Source organism: Rhinatrema bivittatum, chromosome 3, assembly GCF_901001135.1.
Source record: "Rhinatrema bivittatum chromosome 3, aRhiBiv1.1, whole genome shotgun sequence".
NCBI classification, from domain to species: domain Eukaryota; kingdom Metazoa; phylum Chordata; class Amphibia; order Gymnophiona; family Rhinatrematidae; genus Rhinatrema; species Rhinatrema bivittatum.
The window spans coordinates 526,907,340-526,931,779 of NC_042617.1; the positions used below are offsets into that span (position 1 = coordinate 526,907,340).

The 24,440-nt window shown below is 44.1% G+C and overlaps 1 protein-coding gene across 2 annotated transcripts in view; it reads left to right on the forward strand.

Annotated features, from left to right (window-relative positions):
• The window catches only part of ASXL2 (ASXL transcriptional regulator 2), a 399,260-nt gene that overhangs the window by 315,403 nt on the left and 59,417 nt on the right, over positions 1-24,440 (forward strand). For both annotated transcript variants that reach the window (XM_029596278.1, XM_029596277.1), the window contains 2 exons: positions 5,464-5,627; positions 21,400-21,496. In XM_029596278.1, the coding sequence (XP_029452138.1) occupies positions 5,464-5,627; positions 21,400-21,496 (261 nt within the window). The remainder of the gene's footprint in view (positions 1-5,463; positions 5,628-21,399; positions 21,497-24,440) is intronic.

A 24,440-nucleotide genomic window follows, 5' to 3' on the forward strand; every position in this document is an offset into this window, starting at 1 on the left:
CAGAGTAGCAAGGTATGCGTAGAGTGAATCCCATCCGCAGCGATACCTGGAGGAAGCTAGGTTAAACCAACATTAACCTTTGCTAACTCGAATAGCTAGCAAAAACAAAGACCTTAAATATCCGGTGAGGATGATGTCATCTCAGGGGGACGCCCCTGAGGTTCGCACCACAGCTGGTACTTGAGTCGGGGCTGGGCGCGCGCCCTTAGGCTTCAGGAGAACATGGCGGAAGGCAGCGTCTAGCCGGTCTGGGGACGCCGGAGAACAGCAAGATGATGCTGTGGCAGCCAAACTTCCATCAACCAAAGAGGGAGTTGCAAAAGAGGTAAGGTGGGCGGAGTGGAGACGTCGGGCAGTGACGGTCGCAACACGACCCTCTGTCTGGACCCGACCTCTGTTCTCACCTCATCCTACTGCAACCCTTCATCTCTGCTGCCACCTGGCACTCTGCCTCTGGACATCTTCTACGGGATCAACCACGTGGAGGCCCGCCTAAGTCCAGCCGGTCTCGGTACCCAAGGGCTCAACCTGCGGGGAACGAGGGCTGGTATTGGCAAAGTTCCAGTCGGCCTCCATTTCCCGCCTCCCGACAGTGGGAACCTGTGGGGGCTTCCCCCATGGATGGCGCCAACACTACCTCGGGCCAGGGGTCCACCTCTGCAACAACTATTTGTTCATGGTTTTAGTCGCTATGGGGTTAACAGGTCTTTTTTAACGGGCAGTGAAGTTGATATATACAGACACAATAGCTTACATTGTGGCTAAAGAAACCCAAGCAGAAGTTTTGCACATAGAGAGGGGCATGAGACGGGGTTTTTCCTTGTGTCCACTGTTGCTTTTGTTATCCTTCGAGCCCTTGCTTTTTCATATTCAAGAATCCAGGACATGCAAGGGATGCAATTAGGTGCCCAGGTATTTAAATATGCAGCCTTTGCTGATGATATTTTGGTGTTTCTTTCTACTCTGGAAAAATCACTTTCAGCTTTGTTAGTTTTATTTGAACAGTTTAACGAATTCTCCGGCTTTAAATTAAATATAGATAAATCAGAAGCTTTAGTTTTTCCACTTTCCGAGAAAGAAAGCTGGGGAAGGGATTTCCCCTTGAAATGGGCCAATGGTACTTTTAGATACCTAGAGTTAACAATTTCACCAACCCTGAGGAATTCAACGATCTTAAAATCACACAGTTAGTAAATCATACTAAGCAGAAATTCCAAGTTTGGAGTGGACTGCCTTTGTCTCTCGTTGGTTGAATTAATCTTTTTAAAATGGTAATTTTCCCTAAGTGGATTTATGTTTTACAAAATTTATCAATTCACCTTCTTTTTTTTTTTTTTTTTTTTATTTCTTTATTGAATTTTCATTTAAAAATTTTAAACAAAATTTCAAATAAGTAATAGAGATAATTTAAACTTATTCATATCATCCTTAAACAATAATAACCATTATCTCCATTACATACCTATAAAGTGGGAGAGGTTTTAATCATAAATTATACAATATTCAAAAATCAAAATGCAGGAGAGAGAGACATGAAATTTATTCCTGACCTTCTAAACCATTTCCTCCACCCATATCCTTATCTGAAATAAAAGTCTCCAAATGCAATGGGTCTATGAAACTGTATTTCTTTCCTCTATAAGAAATAATACAAATAGCTGGATACTTCAGAAAAAATGTTGCCCCTAAGGTTAACACTTTATTCTTTAAAGACAAAAAATGTCTCCTTTTGGCCTGCGTGGCCCTGGAGACATCTGGGAACATAAGAATCTTTTGTCCACAAAAGGAGATGTCCCTGTGCTTGAGAAAATCCCCAAACACTCTATCTTTATCAGATTCCATTAACATGGAAACAAATAATGTAGCCCTCTTTTGTATAATATCGATTGACTCCTCCAGGAATGTGGAGACTCCAATCGTTGATGTTTCTAAATTACCTTCCTCAAGCCCTCTTACTTTCCTAGAGGAGTAGAAAGCTTTGGAAAAAACAGGCAACTCTGTCTCTGGATATTGAAGAATTTCTTTAAAATATTTTTTCAAACATTTCTGCAGGTGAAAGAAGTCTAGTTTGTGGGAAGTTAATAATTCGTAAATTTTTATATCGAACCAAATTCTCGATATTCTCCAACTCTTTTCGAGTATAGAGACTATCTTTAATTTGGGCAACCCCAGTGTTCTCTAATAATTTTATTTTAGATGTTATTTTAACCATATTTTCCTTTAAACCAGCTACTTCCTTCCCTTGTTCTTCTATCAATTGTTTATTCACATTTACAATTCCTAACAATGACTCATTCATTCTTGAGACGTTATTATTAACCATAGTCATCAATTTCCATATATCATTTAGGGTTATGTTGTCAGGGGGGTTAACAGGCCATAACTCAGGCCTATTCAAATCCCCGGGCAACGACTCTTCCAACAATTTAACACCACTTATCTGATTCTCTGGTGAAATGTCACAGTCCCCACATATCAATGGGCTGCTCTTTTCCAGCTGCAGAAAATCGTCTGGAATTAATGCTTTGGGTTGTGGTGGAAATGAAGGTCCTTCACCAGGACTTAGTGACGCAGAAAACTGGTCCTCCTCCTTGTCCTCTCTTGGTGATTCTAGCAGCCTCACTACATGGCTGTCCATGGGTCCCCTTGGTGTTATCGGTGACAGCGGGAAGGATTTTACTTTCCTTTTCTTCCCCATTAAATATGGGGTACTCGGGAAGATTCCCTCACTGTCAATCGGACATAAGATAACGCCTTCTCCCGCCTTCTCCGGCCTGAGCCGGACAGAGTCGCGCGCCCCTTTGGTGGCAATTCACCTTCTGAGGAAGGATTCAAAGCTTCTAGATTCTTTGCTTATAAAGTTTATTTGGTAGGGAAGGAAACCACGCATTCCCTTGGCAAGTATGAAAAAAGATTGGGATCAAGGGGGATTAGCTATTTCAGATCTGGAGGATTACAGTTTTGCCAGCTTGCTGAGAATTTTGCGTGATTGGTTATATGACAAATCTGTTTTTATAAACTTAGAAGGGAACAAAGCACTCACGGCACCTCTTGATTTGAAATATGTTTTACATGCCTCATATGTGAAATTATCAAAGGGATGTTCTAAGTGTGTCACTTAAGGGGGCTTGGTTAAACGTTTTAAGCATTCTCCACAGTACTCACAATTGATATCCATACAGGCAACCTGGATTTTGTTCCGGGTAGTCATTCTCAGGACTTAAAATGATGGGCAGCATTTGCATCATGTGCTGGGTGGGGATGGAAAATTGCTGCCATTTGAGACATTAAAAAGAAAGTATAGCCTACAGAATGGAAGCTTGTTTTCCTATCTCCAGCTCAAGCATTATGTAGCGACTTTGCCAGTGGAAGACTTTACTTTCACCTTTCTAGAAGATATGGAAGTTTTTTGGCCTAAATTGCATAAATTGTCCATGTCCAAGTTGCGTAAAGCGGTATGAAAGCTTCAGCCCATAATGAGCCTGGATACCATTGTGAATCGCTGGTCCCGTGAAAGTGGGTTTGCAGTTACGGAGCGTATAATGTGGTACTGCTTTAAACACATTAAGAATGTTTCTAGTAACATGTATATACGGGAATTACAGACCCAAAACAAAAGAGCGTTCAACAGTAAGATAGAAACATTCAAAAATTTACAATTATACTATGTAGTATTTTAGGTGCTCAAGATACAGCTGAGAGGTTGCTGCAATGGACCATCATAACACCCATGCATGCATTTATATGTAAGTGCGTTCAAAACGGGTCATGTTTAATCATAGGTCGACCAGTTAATTTCCTTTTTTTAGAATTTAAAGTTTTGCAAGTAAAAACTGGAAAGTTACTTCCCTTTCTCAGGCGGCAAGCAGGCAGCACTGTGACATACTGGTCACTGAAATCACCCGATACAATGTCATGTTTCGACTGAGACTCTGCTTCAGGGGTGAATAGTATAGCAGTGTCAACTATACTCTAAAAGAAAAACTTCAATGTTAGTGCATTTAAAATGGCAACACCTAAAAATTCAAGAACACAAAAGTTACAGCAGATTTCCTATGCTCCACAGGAACCACCATGCCAGCATTAAAGCGCCGCATCGCGTTGCGGGAGATGTCTTAAAAACCGCTGCAAGATGTCATTATGTCAAGATGTTACTGAATTGACAGGTCTTTAGTGGATTTGACAGCTGCCAAAAGAGTCATTAAGCGAAAAAACTAATAAAGATCAAAAGCACTGAGACCACTCAATTTTGTAATTCAAGCCATTAGGAAAAACAGTTTTCATGAACTGAATCCATTGTTGTTCATGTTTGATTAAAAGTTTTGTCCGATTCTCACCCCTCTAGTCAACTGAAAGTTGTTCCAGAATTGACCAACTAATGTCAGAAAAAGAATGCTTTTTGTCAATTTAAATTTTTGCACAGTGCCCTTATCTCCAAAGCCCAGGCATTTAAGGCAGGGATATCCCCTACTGGGATGTGTAGTAAGTGTAAGATGGACGTTGATACCTTGACTCATATTTTTTGGTCATGTATAGAGTCCCAGAATGTTTGGGTCAAGGTGGTCGATTATTCATCCAAGGTGCTGGGATATGTTACCAATATCTCCTGAGGCTATACTTTTCGAACAGTTCCCTCCCCTGTTCTTTAAGAGTAAGTGGGATAATCTATTCAACAGGAAGCCTAATGAGTTAGGGAAAAAGGCTATTTTGGAGATTTGAAAAGAAGACTATGGATCATCCTTTTGGCAATGGTATAATCATTGCACAACATGATGCAAATGGTTGATAGCGCATCCTCGGTGAGTTATAAATGTCAAAAATTAATCCTTGAGAACTGGGAGAAATATATTCAGACTCTCGCCCCCAGAGTGAGAAGCTTAATTTTGAATACTATGACTTGTCACCCGCCCTATATCGAGGGGGGACATCTTGATGTGAGGTTTTTTCCCCCTTTCCTTTTTTGTTATGGATTAATGTTTTGTGTCATCTGTGGAGTTGTATTTTGGGGTGGAGATGGGGAAAAGCGTGAGGAAATTGTGGTAAGGAAAATGTGAGAATTGGGCAGTATGGAAAATGTATTAATGGAAATGTAAGATTATCTAGCTGAATTGCCTTTGGAGTACATAAGAACCACTGTACTCTTGAGGTTGGTGTTCTGGATTTATTTTCTGTTAACAAAAAGATTTAAACTAACTGTCCCATCCAGTAAGTGTATCTTTAAAAAGAACTGGGATTATAGACCATATTGTGACCTAATTTTATTCTAAAAAAATCACAAAGCATCATTTCACAATCTGTTTGGTCATTACTTATCAAATATGGTCAAGAAGAAGGTTTCAGTCAATAAAGTAACCAGGTAGTTATGGGTACAAAATAAGACTAAAAGGTAGGGCGAGGTGAGCTAAAGCATGTTTGTCACACAAAACAATAGTTACCCCAGATGTCTTTAATGATTATTTATAGGACAACTGAAAAAAACTAAATGTGCCGAGATCGACGTGGAAACTCCAGATTCCATCCTTGTGAACACAAACCTACGGGCGCTGGTCAACAAACATACTTTCTCCCTTCTACCTGGAGATTGTCAGCAACGATTACTCCTTCTTCTGCCAGAGGTAGACAGGCAGGTGGGTGACCCATATACAGTAAGAGTGCTAGAACCATGGACATTCCCATTTAAACTGAATACATGTAGATCATTATCATTCATTCACTAATAGATCACTTTTCAAAAGGTTAACCCAGCTAACAGGAGTGTGAATACTTTCTTCCTGGCCTGGCCACACCAAATTTAAAATAGCACCAGCCAACCTAACAAATAGTGGGATATAATGAAGCATCAGATCAACTAACTCCTTTTTAAATTTGGGTGGCTAGGCCAGAAATGACCTATTAATCTACCTACAGTCCACTTTTGGTGTAAGGGAGGGATCTAAGACGGGGGGATAGGGGAAATGGTGGGTTTATGTAATGCTCTTGGAATGGGGTGTTTGAAGTAGTGAAAGCGGAAAGAAGAAAGAAGGGGCCTGGGATTAGATGCTCTGGTGGGAGAGAGAGGGTTTTTGAAGTATTGGTAGGACAGAAGGGAATGGGGTTCAGGATTGAATGCTCCTTATGATAGGGGGAGCAGTGTTTGAAGCATTAGGGGCTCAGGATCAGCATGCATCAGAATTGAAGGTTTTCAGTAATTTGCTCAGGAGTATGCCAGCTAAATTAAAGTTAGGTGAATTTCCTAGCCAGCTAAGTAGTGGCTGAAAATTTCCTAAATGTAATGTCTAAAATCTAGCAGACTATCTGGCCGCTGAGCAGTTTACTGAAAATTTACCTCAAGCCCTTAGGCTAACTTCATACAGATTTGTGTGATTTCGGTAGCACAGCAGCAAATAAATTTCAGCAGGCCTCCATCATCTAAAGAAGTTCAAAATAATGCTGCAAGATGGAGAACATGAAAAACCTATGCTTCAATTAGATCACAGGAAAAAAACACTCTTAAAGATGAAATTTAAAAACCCAGTGGATTAGAGGATGTACGAAGAAGTTGTGCTTATGCACACTGACCATATTTTAAAAAGCACCAGTATACGCGCATAAATGTCAAAGAGCGCACATCTCAAAAATTTCCAAAAAGGGGCCGGATGTGGGAGTTTCGGGGCCTGGCCAAGAGATGCGCACATAAATACTTAAGCGCCCTGGTATGTGCCGAGGTCCCCTGCCACATATCTTTACTTGTGCTATGAATGACATGTAAGTCATAAAATAAAAGCATCAGTCCATTTCTGAGGGGTTTAAAGGGTCTGGGGTAACTGTGGGGAGTGTAGGATATAAAACCGAGGGGGAGGGGGTTGAAGGACCTAGCTGTTAACTGGGTGAACTGGTGAACAAACTGGTAAACTGGGGCATATGTCCCTTTTAAAATCTCTGACTTTTGCGGTAGAAGCAGGATTTGTGTGCCCATGCGAGCACCCACTTAAAATGTGATGCACATGTGTGAGTGGCCAGGCTATTTTATAATGAAGAGGATTTAATATAGTCCCTAGTTTCTCCAATAAAGTGTCTCAAATCCTTATGTATTCTAGAAATCCATAAAAGGTGTTTTAAATGGAGGAGATTTGTTATTTAGTGTGATGCCAAGATCTTAGATAGACCCCCTTCTCTTGTGACACACAAACTGCCTGAATACATTCTACATCTTTCAGAGTCTAGTCTAAAAGCCAACTGTTATTGCAGTTGGCACTTATCACTAACAGTGAAAAAGAAAATCCCATTTCTGTACAGTCTCTAGTCAGATTCATGCGGGGCAAACTTCAGTTCAAACTGCCCATCAAACTTCTTGCAGCGTTGTGGGAAATCAGTGTGGTTCTTACCCAGCTGATGAAAGCACAGTTGGAGCATCTTGACTGTAGTGTGCAAAAGGACCTAACCTGGAAGGTGTTGCGATCATCAGTCTATGACAGCTTCGTCCCGCCTACCTCTCACTACTTGCGGCTCCTCCCGCTCACCTCGGACTACTGGCTGCCGCGGTCCTCTCCAGTGTCCCCGGACTGGCTTTGGTGCTGCCTCCCACCATGCTCCTCCAATATACCTTAGGGCGCGTGCACGCTGCCCTCATCTTTATTTCCACGTTGGCGTGAACCTCAGGGGCGTCCCCCAGAGATGATGTCATGCTTCCCGGATATTTAAGCCTACAGTATTTGGTAGCTCATCGAGTTAGCAACGGTATCTCTATGGATGGGATTCGCTCTCTGTACCGAAGCTGCTTTGCCACTCCAGCGCTATCTGGAACTCTTCCACCCTTCGGGGTTGCTAACGGGGTACCCGCTCCTCGGGGGCCTCTTCTGCTTCTTTCAGGTGCTATCAGGAAACCAGTATTCACTCCTCGAGGGCCCATGTTCCCTGAGTCGCTGCCTGCATCTTCAAACCTTTCTACTTGGAAGTCTTCACTAACAGTTTCCATCTGTGAGTACAACTACCATCTATTCCACGGTACTGATTCACTGGAACCAGGTACTCGCTCCTCGAGTGCCTGCCCTCTGTTCTGGTGCCAGACCTCTCGTCTAGTGGAATCTCTGTTACTGCTACGTGAGTTCAATACAACTGAGTCTCTCTGCTCTAAGGGATCAGGTACTCGATCCTCAAGGGCCTGCTCGCCCTGTCTCGGAGCTTCTCCTAATTCTACCTGGGACTCTGAATGCTTCTTATTGTGTACTCATAACTCTCAGTCTCTTTCCAATACAGCACTGCGTAGCAAAGGACTCGCTGTTCCAGTGTTCTGTGGGAGACCTGCCCAGCCGGGCTCAACATCTACTACTCACTACTGCCACCTCTGGTGGCTTCCAAAACTGTTTAATAAAAGATTCAAATCTGTGTTTGTGTGTCCAGAGTCTAGCCTGACCCTGTGGTCCCTCACGGAACTGCCCCCTGTGGGAGTGGTCAGCTGCCACAGAGTCCAAGGATCCACCCAAACATCAATAACCATAATAGATTGCTAACTCCATGGATTCGGCTCAGCTCAATGCCTTGCAGGCCATTCCAGGCCTGGCCCTGCGCATTGCTGAACAACAAGATGCATTGGAAAAACTCACTACTGCATTTCATCAGCTACACGCACAGAAGTATCAAGACTCTACTTTCTGTAATGAAGGTCAGTTACCTGAAGTAACTGTAAAGACTACTGTGCCTCTTGCTGCTCCAGTACGTTTCTCTGGGGAGATTCAGAGAACTAGAGGCTTCTTAAATCAGTGTTGTATGCATTTTGCATTACAACCTTCTCACTTCCCTACAGCATACGCCAAGACTACTTACATTCTATCTTATCTTGATGGAAGGGCCTTGTCTTGGGCTTCCTCGCTGTGGGAATGCAAAGACCCTATACTTCAGGATATTGACGGATTTATGGACTTGTTCAAATCCGTTTTTGATGATCCTGCTTGACACAATGTTGCTGGTTCTGCTTTGGTGGACCTGAAGCAAGGCAACCGACCACTGGCTGATTTCGCTATAGAGTTCAAGACTCATGCAACTGAATTATTTTGGGACCCTAGATGCCTGAAAACTCTCTTCTTCAAAGATCTGGATTCCCGCTTGAAGGATGAGCTGGCAGCTCGTGAGACACCTGACTCGCTGGATGAACTAGTGGCTTTAGCTACTAGAATTGATCACCGGCTTCGTGACAAGGTGCAAGAATTCAAGCTTTGTAAGGGACCTGTTCAGAAGGAAGAACGTGCTAAGCCTGCACTCAGGATGGTTCCTGTAACGCCTTTTGCCAGTGGTGAAGAACCGATGCAACTTGGTCGCAGTCACCTGACATCCAAAGAGAGAAGACTTCGGAAGAGGAATGGTTTGTGCATGCACTGTGGACAAGCTAGTCATGCAGTCCAAACATGCCCCATATGTCGGGGAAACGGACGTGCCTAAGTCCTATGGGAGGACTTTTCTTAGGCCTTACTATGCCCTCTCCTCCGCTCTCTCTCCCTGTCTCTCTGATCTGCGGGCCCTTGGAATTCCAGACCCTTGCCCTGGCGACTCAGGGGCAGGAGGTAATTTTATTCTATGACGATTAGTGTAACATTTGTGGATTCCCCTCACCACTTTGAAGACTCCACTACTCTTATCGTCTTTACATGGAGAGCCATTACCGGGTGATGTTACCTGTTGTACCGAACCAGTATCCCTCCGCACCAGAGCCCTCCATACAGAGTCAATTTCCTTCTTTGTGTTAGAGAAGGCCATGCACCCTATCGTTCTGGGGTTACCCTGGTTGCAGCTGCACATGCCACAATTCAACTGGGCTACGTTAGAATTCTCCCGTTGGGGCCCAGAATGTCATGGCAAATGCCTAAAGGAGGTCTCTCCTATTCTCTGCATGCCTACAACTCTAGTGATGCCAGGACTGCCGCCTCAGTATGCATCATTTCATGATGTTTTCTCCAAAAAAGCTGCTGACATCCTTCCGCCACATAGATCTTATGACTGCGCAATACGACTGAAACCTAAAGCTGAACCTCCTAAGGGACGTGTCTACCCGCTGTCCATGGTTGAGAACAAGGCCATGTCCAAGTACATTGAGGAAAACCTGCAAAAAGGTTTCATTAGACCATCTAAGTCTCCTGCGGGCGCAGGCTTCTTCTTTGTGAGAAAGAAGGACGGTAGTCTGCGTCCTTGTATCGACTATCAAGGTCTAAACGAGATCACAATTAAAGACCGATACCCCTTACCCCTGATCTCAGAGCTATTTAATCGACTTCAAGGAGCCAAGATATTCTCAAAACTTGACCTAAAGGGAGCCTATAACTTGGTTCGCATCCGCGACGGCGACGAGTGGAAAACAGCTTTCAACACTCGAGATGGCCATTTCAAATATATGGTAATGCCCTTCCGCCTTTGCAACGCTCCCGCTTTGTTTCAGAACATGATGAATGACATTCTGCGGGACCTTCTGTACAAAAGTGTCATTGTTTACCTAGATGACATCTTGATATTCTCACAGGATATGTCTACTCATCTAGCAGATGTCAAACAAGTATTACTGAGACTTCGAGAACATCACCTCTACGCCAAATTGTCAAAGTGCGAATTTCATATAGAGTCTGTGCCTTTTCTTGGCTATATCATCTCGAAACAAGGCTTCCAGATGGATCCCCAAAAATTACAGAGAATCAAGAATTGGTCTCAACCTACCAGTCTGAAGGCCCTGAGATGATTTTTGGGGTTCACAAATTACTATAGAAGCTTTATAAAGAACTATTCTTCTTTGACAGTGCCCTTAACTGCAATGACACGGAAAGGGGCCAACGCTTCTAAATGGTCTGCAGAAGCCATTTCAGTGTTCGAGAAATTAAAGACTGCCTTTTCCACTGAGCCATGTCTGCATCACGCGGACCCTAATAAACCATTCATCGTGGAGGTTGACACTTCAGATGTTGGAGTAGGGGCCATGTTAAGCCAACCTGGAGATTCTAAAGCCTTACATCCCTGCTCCTTTTTTTCGCGACTGTTTTCTCCTGCAGAGAAGAATTATGGGATCGGAGATAAAGAGCTCCTGGCTATTAAACTGGCATTCGAGGAATGGAGGCCTTGGCTCAAAGGCGCCCAACATCAAATTACCGTATTCTCGGACCACAAGAATCTAGAGTATCTCCGCCATGTGCAACATCTTAACCACAGACAAGCCAGATGGTCCTTGTTTTTTAATCGCTTTGACTTCGTGCTCAAATATCGCCCCGGAGACAAGAATACCAGAGTTGATGCCCTGTCACGCTCTTTTCTCTCTGAGGATGTTCCTGAATAACCTCAGCACATCATCGACCCGAAGAAAGTCATCTTGGCGGCTACCCATTCTGTCCCTGCCGGTAAAACAATTGTGCCTAAGAACCTCAGAAAGAAAATTCTATACTGGGCTCATGATTCCAAATTGGCTGGCCATCCTGGTCAACGCTGTACCCTGCTGAAATTACAGACGTACTATTGGTGGCCTACTATCAAGGAAGACACATACTCCTATGTAGCGTCATGCTCCAACTGTGCCAAACATAAGCCTACTTCTGGTCAGCCTTGGGGATTGTTACCACCGCTGCCAGTTCCGGAACAGCCATGGACTCACATCGCTACTGACTTTGTAGTTGATCTACCTCATTCTGGAGGAATGAATACTATCTGGGTGACGGTTGACCGTTTCAGCAAGGTGGCTCATTTCATGGCGCTGCCTGGCTTACCCTCAGCCTTGGAGCTTACGAAGCTCTTCATCACACACATCTTTCACCTTCAAGGCCTACCGAAGCAAATAGTCTCGCATAGAGGATCTCAATTCATGGCAAACTTCTGGAAGGCTTTGTGCAAGCTATTTGACATCTCTCTGGATTATACATCTGCCTATCATCCACAATCTAATGGCCAAACTGAAAGGATGAATAGGACCCTAAAACAGTTCATTTGGGCCTATGTGAGTTGTCGTCAGAATAACTGGGCCGAGCTGTAACCATGGGCTGAATTCGCCATTAATTCACATCCAGCATCATTTATTTATTTATTTATTTATTTATTTATTTATTTATTTAAAAGTTTTTATATACCGCTCAATGGATAAATATATATCCGTCTAGGCGGTTTACACATAGTCAAAAACATACACAAATTAAAATACAGACAATTGTTAAAAGGTTAGTTGGAGATCATGAATTTATACAAACTATTATAGTTGAAAAGCTTGGGTAAATTGGTAAGCATCATCCACTCGATCAACACCTTTTGAAGTGGTATATGGACATTTACCTTCACCGCCACTTCCACTGAAGCTCTCAGTGTCGTCCCCAGCAGCTCAATCCACTGCTGATGATATCCATCAATTATGGACTCAGACTAAAGGTATGCTAATCAAAGCGGGTGATCGAGCAAAGAAGTCCTACGACGCTCAACATTCTAAAGCGCCTGTGTTTCAACCTGTTGACAAAGTCTGGCTATCAACTAAGCATCTGAGACTAAAGTTACCCTCCACTCGATTTGCTCCTTGCTACGTTGGACCGGTTCCAATTCTCCGACGTCTTGGCAACATTACATACAATCTGAAGCTACCGCCTGGATTGAAAATCCACAACACATTCCACGTTTCACTTCTGAAACCACTCATTCTCAGTGAGTTCTCATCCAAGTCTCCTGAACCAACTTCTATCAACACAGAAGAAGACCTTGAATATAAGGTTGAAGCTATTCTAGATGTAAGAAGACGTGGCAAAACTTGGGAATACTTTCTGTCTTGGGAAGGTTACGGCCCTGAAGAAAATTCTTGGGAGCCGATGGCTAATAGCCTGGATAAAGAGATGCTTTTTCAGTTTCACCAGATGCATCCTCAAAAACCAAAACCTGGTAAAAGAGTTGGAGTCCGCCCTTTGAAGGGGGGTACTGTTGCGACCGTCAGTCTACGACGGCTTTGCCCCGCCTATCTCTCACTACTTGCGGCTCCTCCTGCTCACCTTGGACTACTGGCTGCCAAGGCGTCTGTTTGCCGTCCTCTCTGGCGTCCCCGGAACGGCTTTGGTGCTGCCTCCCGCCATGCTCCTCCAAAGTACCTTAGGGCGCGCGCGCACACGCCGCCCTCATCTTTATTTCCATGTTGGCGCGAACCTCAGGGGCATCCCCCTGAGATGACGTCACGCTACCCAGATATATAAGCCTACAGTATTTGCTAGCTCATCTAGTTAGCAACGGTAATTCTAAGGATTGTATTTGCTCTTCGTACCGAAGCTGCTCTGCCACTCCAGCGCTATCTGGAACTCTTCCACCCTTCGGGGTTGCTAACGGGGTACCGCTCCTCGGGGGCCTCTTCTGCTTCTTTCAGGTGCTATCAGGAAACCGGTACTCGCTCCTCGAGGGCCCATGTTCCCTGAGTAGCTGTCTGCATCTTCAAACCTTTCTACTTGGAAGACTTCACTAACAGTTTCCATCTGTGAGTACAACTACCATCTATTCCACGGTACTGCTTCACTGGAACCAGGTACTTGCTCCTCGAGGGCCTGCCCTCTGTTCCGGTGCCAGACCTCTCGTCTAGTGGAATCTCTGTTACTGCTCTGTTACTGCCGTGAGTACAATACAACTGAGTCTCTCTGCTCTAAGGGATCAGGTACTCGCTCCTCGAGGGCCTGCTCTCCCTGTCTCGGAGCTTCTCCTAATCTACCTGGGACTCTGAATGCTTCTTATTGTGTACTCATAACTCTCAGTCTCTTTCCACTACAGCACTGCCTAGCAGAGGACTCGCTGTTCCAGCATTCTGTGGGAGACTTGCCCAGCCGGGCTCAACATCTACTACTCACTACTGCCATCTCTGGTGGCTTCCAAAACTGTTTAATAAAAGATTCAAATCTGTGTTTGTGTGTCCAGAGTCTAGCCTGAGACTGTGGTCCCTCGTGGGACTGCCCCCCATGGGCATGGTCAGCTGCCACAGCGTCCAAGGATCCACCCAAACATCAATAACCATAACAGAAGGTCACTCGGTTCACAGAATTAATGAGAACCAGGCCCTAATGACTAAACCACCTTATATTATATTTCTTCAGAATAATGTGGACCTCCACATACATCTTAGGTTCTTGCCTAAGATGGTATCTGATTTCTGCCTTAACCGTTTAATCATCCTATCAAAATTTTCCCTAGGCCACAGGTTCATAAAGGTGAATAGACCCTTCATTCCCTGATTGCAAAATAGCTGTCACTTTCTACCTGGAGCAGATTCAAGCTTTAGGAGGTCCACCCAGCTTTTTGTTTCTTTTGACCCTAATAGATGGTGGACCCTAATAGATAGAGACAAAGTTGGTCATTACTAATTGGATAGCAGACTGCATCAGACAGGTCTGATCGTAAAGGGGTATGTCAAGGCCTATATTATTAAGAACATAAGAAATTGCCATGCTGGGTCAGACCAAGGGTCTATCAAGCCCAGCATCCTGTTTCCAACAGTGGCCAAACCAGGCCACAAGAACCTGGCAAGTACCCAAACACCATGCTACTGATGCCAGCAGAGGCCATTCCCTAAGTCAACTTGATTAATAGTAGTTAATGTACTTCTTCTCCATGAAATTATCCAAACCTTTTTTAAACCCAACTAAACTAACTGCACTAACCACATCCTCTGGCAACAAATTCCAGAGCTTAATTGTGAGTTGAGTGAAAAAGAATTGTCTCCAATTAGTCTTAAATGTGCTACTTGCTAACTTCATGGAGTGCCCCCTAGACCTTCTATTATTCGAAAGTGTAAATAACCAATTCACATCTATTCGCTCAAGACCTCTCATGATTTTAAAGGCCGCTATCATATCCCCCCTCAGCCGTCTCTTCTCCAAGCTGAAAAGTCCTAACCTCTTCAGCCTTTCCTCATAGGGAAGCTGTTCCATCCCCTTTATCATTTTGGTTGCCCTTCTCTGATCCTTCTCCATCGCAACTATATCTTTTTTTAGATGCGATGACCAGAATTGTACACAGTATTCAAGGTGTGGACTCACCATGGAGCAATACAGAGGCATTATGGCATTTTCCATTTTATTAACCATTCCCTTCCTAATAATTCCTAACAGTCTATTTGCTTTTTTGATTGCTGCAGCCCACTGAGCCAACGATTTCAAAGTATTATCCACTCTGAGGCCTAGATCTTTTTCCTGGGTGGTAGCTCCTAATATGGAACCTAACATCATGTAACTACAGCAAGGGTTATTTTTCCCTATATGCATCACCCTACACTTGTCCACATTAAATGTCATCTGCCATTTGAATGCCCAATCTTCCAGTCTCGCAAGGTCCTCCTGCAATTTATCACAGTTTGCTTGTGATTTAACTACTCTGAATAAGATAAGAAATTGCCATACTGGGTCAGACCAGCGGCCGAACCAGGCTACAAAAATCTGGCAAGTACCCAAAGACTAAGAAGATCCTTGCTACTGATGCCAGTAGTAGCAGAGGCCATATCCTAAATCAACTTGATTAATAGCAGTTACTATGTCATCTGCAAATATGATAACCTCACTCATTGTATTCCTTTCCAGATCATTTATAAATATATTGAAAAGCACCGGTCCAAATACAGATCCCTGATGTGCTCCACTGTTTACCCTTTACCACTGAGAAAATTGACCATTTAATCCTACTCTCTGTTTCCTGACTTTTAACCAGTTTGTAATCTACGAAAGGACATCACCTCCTATCCCATGGCTTTTTAGTTTTCTTAGAAGCCTCTCATGAGGAACTTTGTCAATCACCTTTTGAAAATCCAAATACCCTACATCTACTGGTTCACCCCCTTTAAAAACATGAAGCAGATTTGTGAGGCAAGACTTCCCTTGGGTAAATCTATGTTGACTGTGTTCCATTAAACCATGTCTTTCTATATGCTCTACGATTTTGATCTTTAGAATAGTTTCCACTATTTTTCCCGCATTGAAATCAGGCTCACTGGTCTATAATTTCCCGGATCGCCCCTGGAGCCCTTTTTAAATATTGGTGTTATATTGGCCACCCTCCAGTCTTCAGGTACAATGGATGATTTTAATGATAGGTTACAAATTTTAACTAATAGATCAGAAATTTCATTTTTGAGTTCCTTCAGTACCCTAGGATGCATACCATTCGGTCCAGGTGATTTACCACTCTTTAGTTTGTCAATCTGGCCTACTACATCTTCCAGGTTCACTGTGATTTGATTCAGTTCATCTGACTCATCACCTTTGAAAACCATCTCCGGAACTGGTATCTCCCCAACATCCTCATTAGTAAACACAAAAGCAAAGAATTAATTTAGTCTTTCTGCAATGGCCTTATCTTCCCTAAGAGCCCCTTTAACCCCTCAGTCATGTAACAGTCCAGCCGACACTGTCACAGGTTTCTTGCTTCGGGTATATTTTTTAAAGTTTTTATAATGAGTTTTTGCCTCTATGGCCAACTTCATTTCAAATTCTCTCTTCGCTTGTCTTATCAATGTTATAAACTTAATTTGAAAATGCTTATGCATTTTCCTACTTTCTTCAGATGGATCCTTCTAATTTTTGAAGGATGATTTTTTGGCTAAAATATCATCTTTCACCTCACCTTTTAACCATGCCGGTAATCGTTTTCCCTTCCTTCCACCTTTCTTAATGTGTGGAATATATCTGCACTGCACGTCTAGGATTGTATTTTTAAACAATGTCCATGCCTGTTGAACACTTTTAACCTTTGTAGCTGCACCTTTCAGTTTTTTTCTAACTATTTTCCTCATTTTATCAAAGATTCCCTTTTGAAAATTGTGTTAGAGCTGTTGATTTTCTTATTGTCCCCCTTCCAGTTATTAGTTTAAATTTGATCATGTTATGATCACTACTGCCAAGTGGCCCCACCACAGTTAAGACTCTCACCAAATTCTGCGTTCCACTAAGAATTAGTTAGGGCCATTGTAACATTGGTCACTCATCAAAGGTCTAACTCAGTTGAAGAATTTTACATGTCTGCAACTTGAAGAGTCTACTCATTCACTTTCCATTACTGTCTGGATGCAGCCTCCTGGTGGGATTCTAGATTTGGATTATATGTTCTCCAAGGACAGTCAGGATGGTAGTCCTCACACGTGGATGACATCATCGAATGGAGCCCGGCATGGAAAACTTTGACAGGCACACTAAGCATGAACAGCATGTGTCCACGCGGGGTCCTTCTTCAATCTCTTTTCGGCGGAGCTATCACCTTACAGTTTTGGAGCTCACACTTCTTTTTTGATAATTTGCTACTGCAAAGTGATTTTCTTTGCATTCCACGCATTGTGTAGGGTCCCTCACCCTTCTCGGCCTTTGGTCGGTAAGTTTCTCGGGCATTCGTAGTCAATCACCGACGGCATCTCCTTTCGTTTCCCGCCGACCATGACTGTGTGTCACGCTCTTTTTCCTATGGCATTTACCAGCTTCCGCCAGTGCCCTCGGACTATGTCCATCACGGACCCCCACGAGGTCTGTGTCCTATACCTGGGGGCTTCACATGATGTCCACATCTGCGACCTCTATGCCCAGGTGACCCCTAAGGGTCATCTGGCCCATCTGGACAAAATGGAGAAACTCTTCGGGTCCAAGCAGTCGGAGATGTCCTCAGTGTTGGGAACCTTCACCCCACTTGGTAAGGAGCCCCCGGTCCTGGCTTCGTCGGGTTCTCCTGCCCCGGCCCTGCCAGGTCCCAGACTCGGTGTGGGGGATCGACCGCTGTCCCTGTTGTCCCATTCCCAATCATGTTCCTCGACATTGTCATCGAGTAGGGACCGCGGTGATCATTGAGAAAGGTCCAAAAAGCTCCGGCATCGGTCATCTTCTTCTTCCAAACCAGTGAGAAGGCATCGACCTCTGTGCCTTCCACCAAGCGTTCGAGGGCAGAGGTCAGCCAGGGGATGCACCGATTCCACCAGCTCCTCCTCAGCCCATTTTATCCTCGCAGGGTTTTCAGGAGCTAGAAAGGCGTGTGCAGCTGGCAGTCGGCCGGGCCTGCAGGGCCTGGAGCCTCTAGTTCCCCGGGTACCGCCTTTGCCACAAGAGCCTACTGCACTGGTGCTTGCACCATTGCTGGAGTGGCTTGACATGCTGCCTGGTATACTACCTACGCAGCCGGCTCCAGTGCCCCTAGTCCCTCAACGGCCTCTGGGTGCACCACTGCCATCGCCACCAGCCCTCATACCGGTGAGCGACTCCTCTGAGGAGGAAGGGCCATCGGGTGTTATGGCGGGCCGGAGACATACGGTGCCACTTCACTGTCTGGGTCATCGGGGTCGATTCCACCGATTCCTTTGGTACCCCCTATCCCACCACCACCATTGGATCCCTCACCTCCCTCGAAGGCGTGAGGCCCGTCCAGTGCCTCTCAGTGCCTTCAAGAACCAGGCCACACACACCAATGGGCCTTCGGCCCCCCCGCATCCCCAGAGGGTCGCAGTGGGGGTGAGGCCCCCTACGACCCTGAGAGGGTAAAACATCTGTATCCTCCTCAGAGAAATCGGAGGATCTGCCTTCTGAACCTTCTCCCCCGGAGGAACGATGGCAATCTTCCCCCGAGGACCTCTCCTTCACACGGGGTTCATCAAAGCCATGGCTGAGTCGGTGCCTTTCCAATTATTGACAGAGGAGGACTCCAGGCACAAAATGCTTGGGATCCTGCAGTTCATGGATGCACCGAAGGAGGTGGTGGCGGTACCAGTCCAATGCATTTTGAAGGAACTGTTACCCCACCTGTGGGAGCATCCCATCTCGATGCCACTGGTTAATAGAAAGACGGATGCAGTGTACCTAGTCCAGCCATCAACCGGGTTCGACTGCCGTCAGCTCCCCCACCAATCGGTGGTGGTAGAGTCAGTCCTGAAAAAGGCTAAGAGGGTTCATACTCATGTCTCGGTTCTGCCAGGGTAAGAACATAAAGTCCTAGATGTGTTGGGATGCCGGTGTTCCAGGGAACCATGCTCATTGCCCGAATAGCTTGCTACCAGCTTTATATGGGTCAATATTCCTGGAATCTGTGGAAGCAGGCCCTGGAGTTCAGAAGGATTTTCAGGCTATTGTCCAACAGGGCATGGAATGTGATAAAAACGAAGTGCTCTCAGCTTATAATGTCTTCGAGACAGCCATGAGATCCACTGAAGCAGGCATTGGGACCCATTGGATGGCTTGGCTACAAGCCTCTGACCTGCACCCTGAGGTACAGGACCGTCTCGCCAACTTGCCTTGTAATGAGAACCTGTTTGGGGACAGGATTAAGGAGGCGGTAGCTCAACTGAAGGATTACTAAGAAACCCTTCAACAGTTGTCGGCTAGCACTTCCAGGCAGGCTAGGGGAGTTCCAAGGAATGGCCAGTATTTTCTTGTGTTAGGTGCTATTTTACAACCTGCCAAACTGATGCGTGTAACTCTTTTACTTGCATATATTTACACATCATTATCTGGCGTAAATGATCGTAAACATCTTAAAAGTGAAAAATGACTGGGTGGGGGGGTCCAGGTGAAATCGGGGGACTTCAGACTAAAGAAACAGGAGAGTCTTCATGAGCTGCAGATGGACTGGATGAATTGGTAGACTAATTGGTAAAATTGGTTATTTCATTGCTGCACATATGTTAGAAAATTCCCTGACTTGCTTGTATAAAAGCTGACTTATGGGGGATAAATGCGTCTAAATAACACAAGTAAAATCTATTCATGTATCCTTTTAAAACTATTAATTAAGTTGACTTAGAAAATAGCCAATGCTATTACAAGCAATGGTAACATTGAATAGACTTAGTTTTTGGGTACTTGCCAGGTTCTTATGGCCTGGATTGGCCACTGTTGGAAACAGGATGCTGGGTTTGAAGGATGCTTGGTCTGACCCAGTATGGCATGTTCTTATGTTCTTATCATTTGCATCCAATTATCCAGATAAATTTTGACTTTCTGGCTAAGTAGCACCTTTGCCGCTATTTAGATGCCAAATTGAACTTATCTGAAAAGCACTACTTAGACAGACAAGTAATGTTGTTCAGACTTATATGGATAACTGTCACTGCTATTCTGGTAAGTCCAAACTTGCACAGGTCATGGTTTTTACGTACACAAGCATTCATGCACACATATATAAATTTGTATTTTATAACCTACACATATCGTCTCCACACAGATTATATAATATAGTAGGAGCTTTCAGCTGGATTTTAAAAGGCCTGAGTGTGTAAATTCTGAGGTTTACTTGTGACTAGGCCTTGCGCGTGCCATGAAAATTTTCAAAGAGGCCCAGCCATGAGCATAAACCCCAGTACGTGCACAAGTGCTGGGCCTCTTCAAAGGGGTGAGCCGGGGGAGGGGCGGAGGCGGGCCGGGTCAGCGCCATTGAACGCTGTCCCAAAGACTTGCCCGCTAGCAGCCAGCTGGCATGCACAACTTACTTAAGCTCGGGCCCTGAAGCAAGTAATAAAACAAAAAAAAACAAGGATAGATAGGTAGGGTTTAGGGGGTGGGGAGGAGGGGAGAGGGAGGGAGCAGACTAGGAGGGAACTAGGGAAGGCCCGATTGCATCACCATGCAGAAATTGCGAAAGTCCCCCTCCCCTTGCGCACGTCGCCCGCACATGCATACGCGGCCACCCTATTTTATAACATGCGCGTGCTGGTGCGCACATGTTATAAAATCGGCTTGTCCATGTGTGTGCCCTGGGAACCGCACGCACGCTTGTTATAAAATCTACCCCTTTGTGTGCACATAAATGGGCGCATGCAAGCAGTTTTGAAATTTATTCTCCCTGTGCATGTTTTCAAGTAAAGGCATAAAGTACACATTAGCTAGGCGTGAACATTTTTTAAACTTAAATGTATAGAGGTAATTTTCAATCATTCCTCTGAAATGTCTCTTTATAATGCAGCTTAAATTATATATATTGTGAAAGTACACAACTACTGTTACACAGATTCATCCAATCTCTTTTCTTAACTCCTGTTTTTGCCCGTGTTAAGTCCAACTAAAAATTTGAGAATTTATCCTTGTATTTCCCCTAACAATAAGGAGGCTTAACCATGAAATGACATTGAAATGATCCAGTATATCTCTTCTTATATGACAACAAAGCTGTGTCTCAAAACAGAATCTCCAAAGCCCTCTTCACTTCTACAGAGCTTACTAAGAATTCTAAAATTCTACACTTCTATAGAGCTTACTAAGAATTCTAAAATTCATATAGAACAATAGAAGAGCTAATGGGGATGAAAGAGTAATTTCAGAGTACTTCAGTCTCAAATAACAGATATGTACTAGTTCCCCTCTGAAAATTAGATAAAAGGTTTGTGCCTGCAGAATTTGCACCTAGAGACACTGTTTGAAAATTTCCACCAGAAATAATATACCAAAGACATATTGCCACTTATTAGAGTTTATTTTTTTTCTCTGGTTCTCACAGGCTGGTGCAGACGGTTTCATGAAGCTAAGTGGATCAGCCCTTAATAATGAGTTCTTCACCTCAGCAGCCCAGAGCTGGAAAGAGAGGCTGGCAGAAGGTAAAACACCCTTTCCATACATGTAACAGAAAAAAATCCTCCCATATCAGTGCCTAATGCACAGTATGCTAAGTGTGAACTTGGAGAATATGGAATTAGGAAGAGAAAATTTTGTTGTTGAGATTGTTTATCCCAAAAAAGCAAATCTAAAATTGATCTATGAGAAATGTTTTCAAAAATTTTGTATCTACATGAGATGAAAGAAACCTATTAACTTAAAAGAGAAGATAAAAAATAAGAAAACTGAAAAAAGCACTGAGCCCAGTGAGCCCTATTACTTCTAAGCAGACACCCCTGAATTCATTTTCTCCAATGTCTGCTGAAATAGCAAGTGAGTTTATCTTCTGAATGCTTAATTTCTGGGAAATATTCCTGTGAACTATTGAAATGGCAGGAAATATAGACAACAGATCAACTAGCTTTTGAGATGAAATAAGGAAAATGATTTCTTAATGTGTCCATTGATATTGAATCTTTATATTTACAGTATATATATATATATATATATATATATATATACTGTAAATATATATATATATTTACAGTATATTTACAGTATATATTTATATATATATATAAATATATATATATATATATATATTATTCATCATTCTGGATTAAGAGTGATAAACATTTTTTGAGAGTAAGACCTATCCATAAAAACCTTGTAATGAAATGTTGAGTTCTTGGAGCTTATTCTTATACAAATTAATATGTGTTGGGGAAATTTAATTATGATTACATGTGACAACAATGAGCCTGAAACTAAGCAGATATATATAGATAGATAGAAGTTGGTGGGAAGATATTATCATTTTCTCTGAAGAAATAATGGCAATCAAAAAATTGTCACTATTTTATAGATTTATTTATGTCATTTGTATCCAGAATGATCAACAAAAGATATTAGAGGAGTTTGTGATTTTTTTAAAACAATAATGATAAAATAGTAATATTGTTTATATTATATTATTTATTTACAGTCATTTATAGACTGCTGATAAAGAGAATCTCCTGCTAAGTGGGGTACAGTATAACACAGGGGTCGGGAACCTTTTTGGCTGAGAGAGCCATGAACGCCACATATTTTAAAATGTAATTCCGTGAGAGCCATACAAGACCTACCAAATTAATTTACTACAACCCCCTACTCTCCTGACGCCCCCCAAGACCTGCCAAAAGTCCCTGGTGGTCCAGTGGGGGTCCAGGGCTCGCAGACAAATCTTTAATACAAAAGTAAAAATCTAACAAAACCCCCCCACCCTCCTGACGCCCCCCAAGACCTGCCAAAAGTCCCTGGTGGTCCAGCGGGGGTCCAGGAGCGATCTCCTGGACTTGGGCTGTTGGCTGCCAATAGTCAAAATGGCGCTGAAGGACCTTTGCCCTCACTATGTCACGGGGTCGACCAATGGCAGCGGTAGCCCCTGTGACATAGTAAGGGCAAAGAGCCGTCGACGCCATTTTGATTACTGGCAGCCAACGGCCCTTTGCCCTTACTATGTCACAGGGGCTACCGCCGCCATTGGTCGACCCAAGTGACATAGTGAGGGCAAAGGGCCGTCAGCGCCATTTTGACTACTGGCAGCCGACAGCCCAAGTCCAGGAGATCGCTCCCGGACCGCTCCTGGACCCCCGCTGGACCACCAGGGACTTTTGGCAGGTCTTGGGGGGGGGGGTCAGGAGGGTGGGGGGTTGTAGTAAATTAATTTTGGAGGTCTTGGGAGGCGTAGGGAGGGTGGGGGTTTTATTAGATTTTTACTTTTTTATTAAAGATTTGTCTGCGAGCCAGATGCAGCCATCAAAAGAGCCACATCTGGCTCGCGAGCCATTGGTTCCCGACCCCTGGTATAACATATAACAACATTTTAAGTAAAAAAAATATACATTCCTAGATAATAGAACAAAACATATTAAAACAAATACGCCTTCAACTGTTTTTAACTGTTTATAATATAATATTGTAGTGCACAAGTCAAAAACCAAGAAGTGGGAAATACAAACAAATGATTAGGTGTTATATGAAGTGCCTTTAATTTGCCATGTTAAATCACTAGAATTTTAGTGCACTAAATTTAATCATTCACCTAAAGTGTTAGGATCCTGCCTGCAGCTTCAGTGGCAGGCCACCGCCAATGCCGTGCTTCGCGCGGCCCAGAGGCCACCGCTGTTGTCGGTGCATCCGCAGTCCTGAAGCCACTGCCGATTACTCCGCCTTCGCAGCGGGAAGTCTTCCTCTCTTCTTCACGGCAGGGAGCCGCCTTCTGCCTTGCCTCCCATGCTGCAGGACACCGCCACAGTCTTCTGCCTCCTGGCTCTCCATAGGCGCGGGCATGCACCTCTTCGGTGTTCTTAAAGGGCCAGTGGCAGGAAAAGCCCCGCGGCCCTCATCAGTGATGTCATCCGTCCACGCCTAGTTCAGCCCTATTAAAGGACCCTGCTTCAGTTCCTCAGGGCCTTCGGATCCGGTCTTCACAGCGTCTGTGGTCTTCCTTCCGGTCCAGGTCCTTCATGGTCTTCCTGTATCTTGATGGATCTTCGTTCCATGTTCCTGGTCTCGTCCCTCATTGGAGCTCCTTCGTCGCTTGTTCCTGATGTTCCAGATGTCTAGATATCCGATGTTCCTGTCCTTGACTCCGTCTGTCTCTTCAGCTCTTCGTCCAGTTCCCATGTTCCTCGTCTGTTCACCTTTCCTGGTGTGCCACCGTTGTGGTCCGTGACCAGTCCATGGGGGGCTCTGTAGGGCGCCTCGAGGCCTACCCTCTCGTCTGCAGTGCAGGCCTCTGGAAGGCTCCCTGTTTTGTTTTGTTGTTATATTTAAAGTTTTTTATTAAACATAACAGAGTATACAGCGAACCATATACATCTAGGGGTAGATTTTATAAATGTACACACGCGCGAACAAATGTACGCTGGATTTTATAAGATACGCGCATAGCTGCGCGTA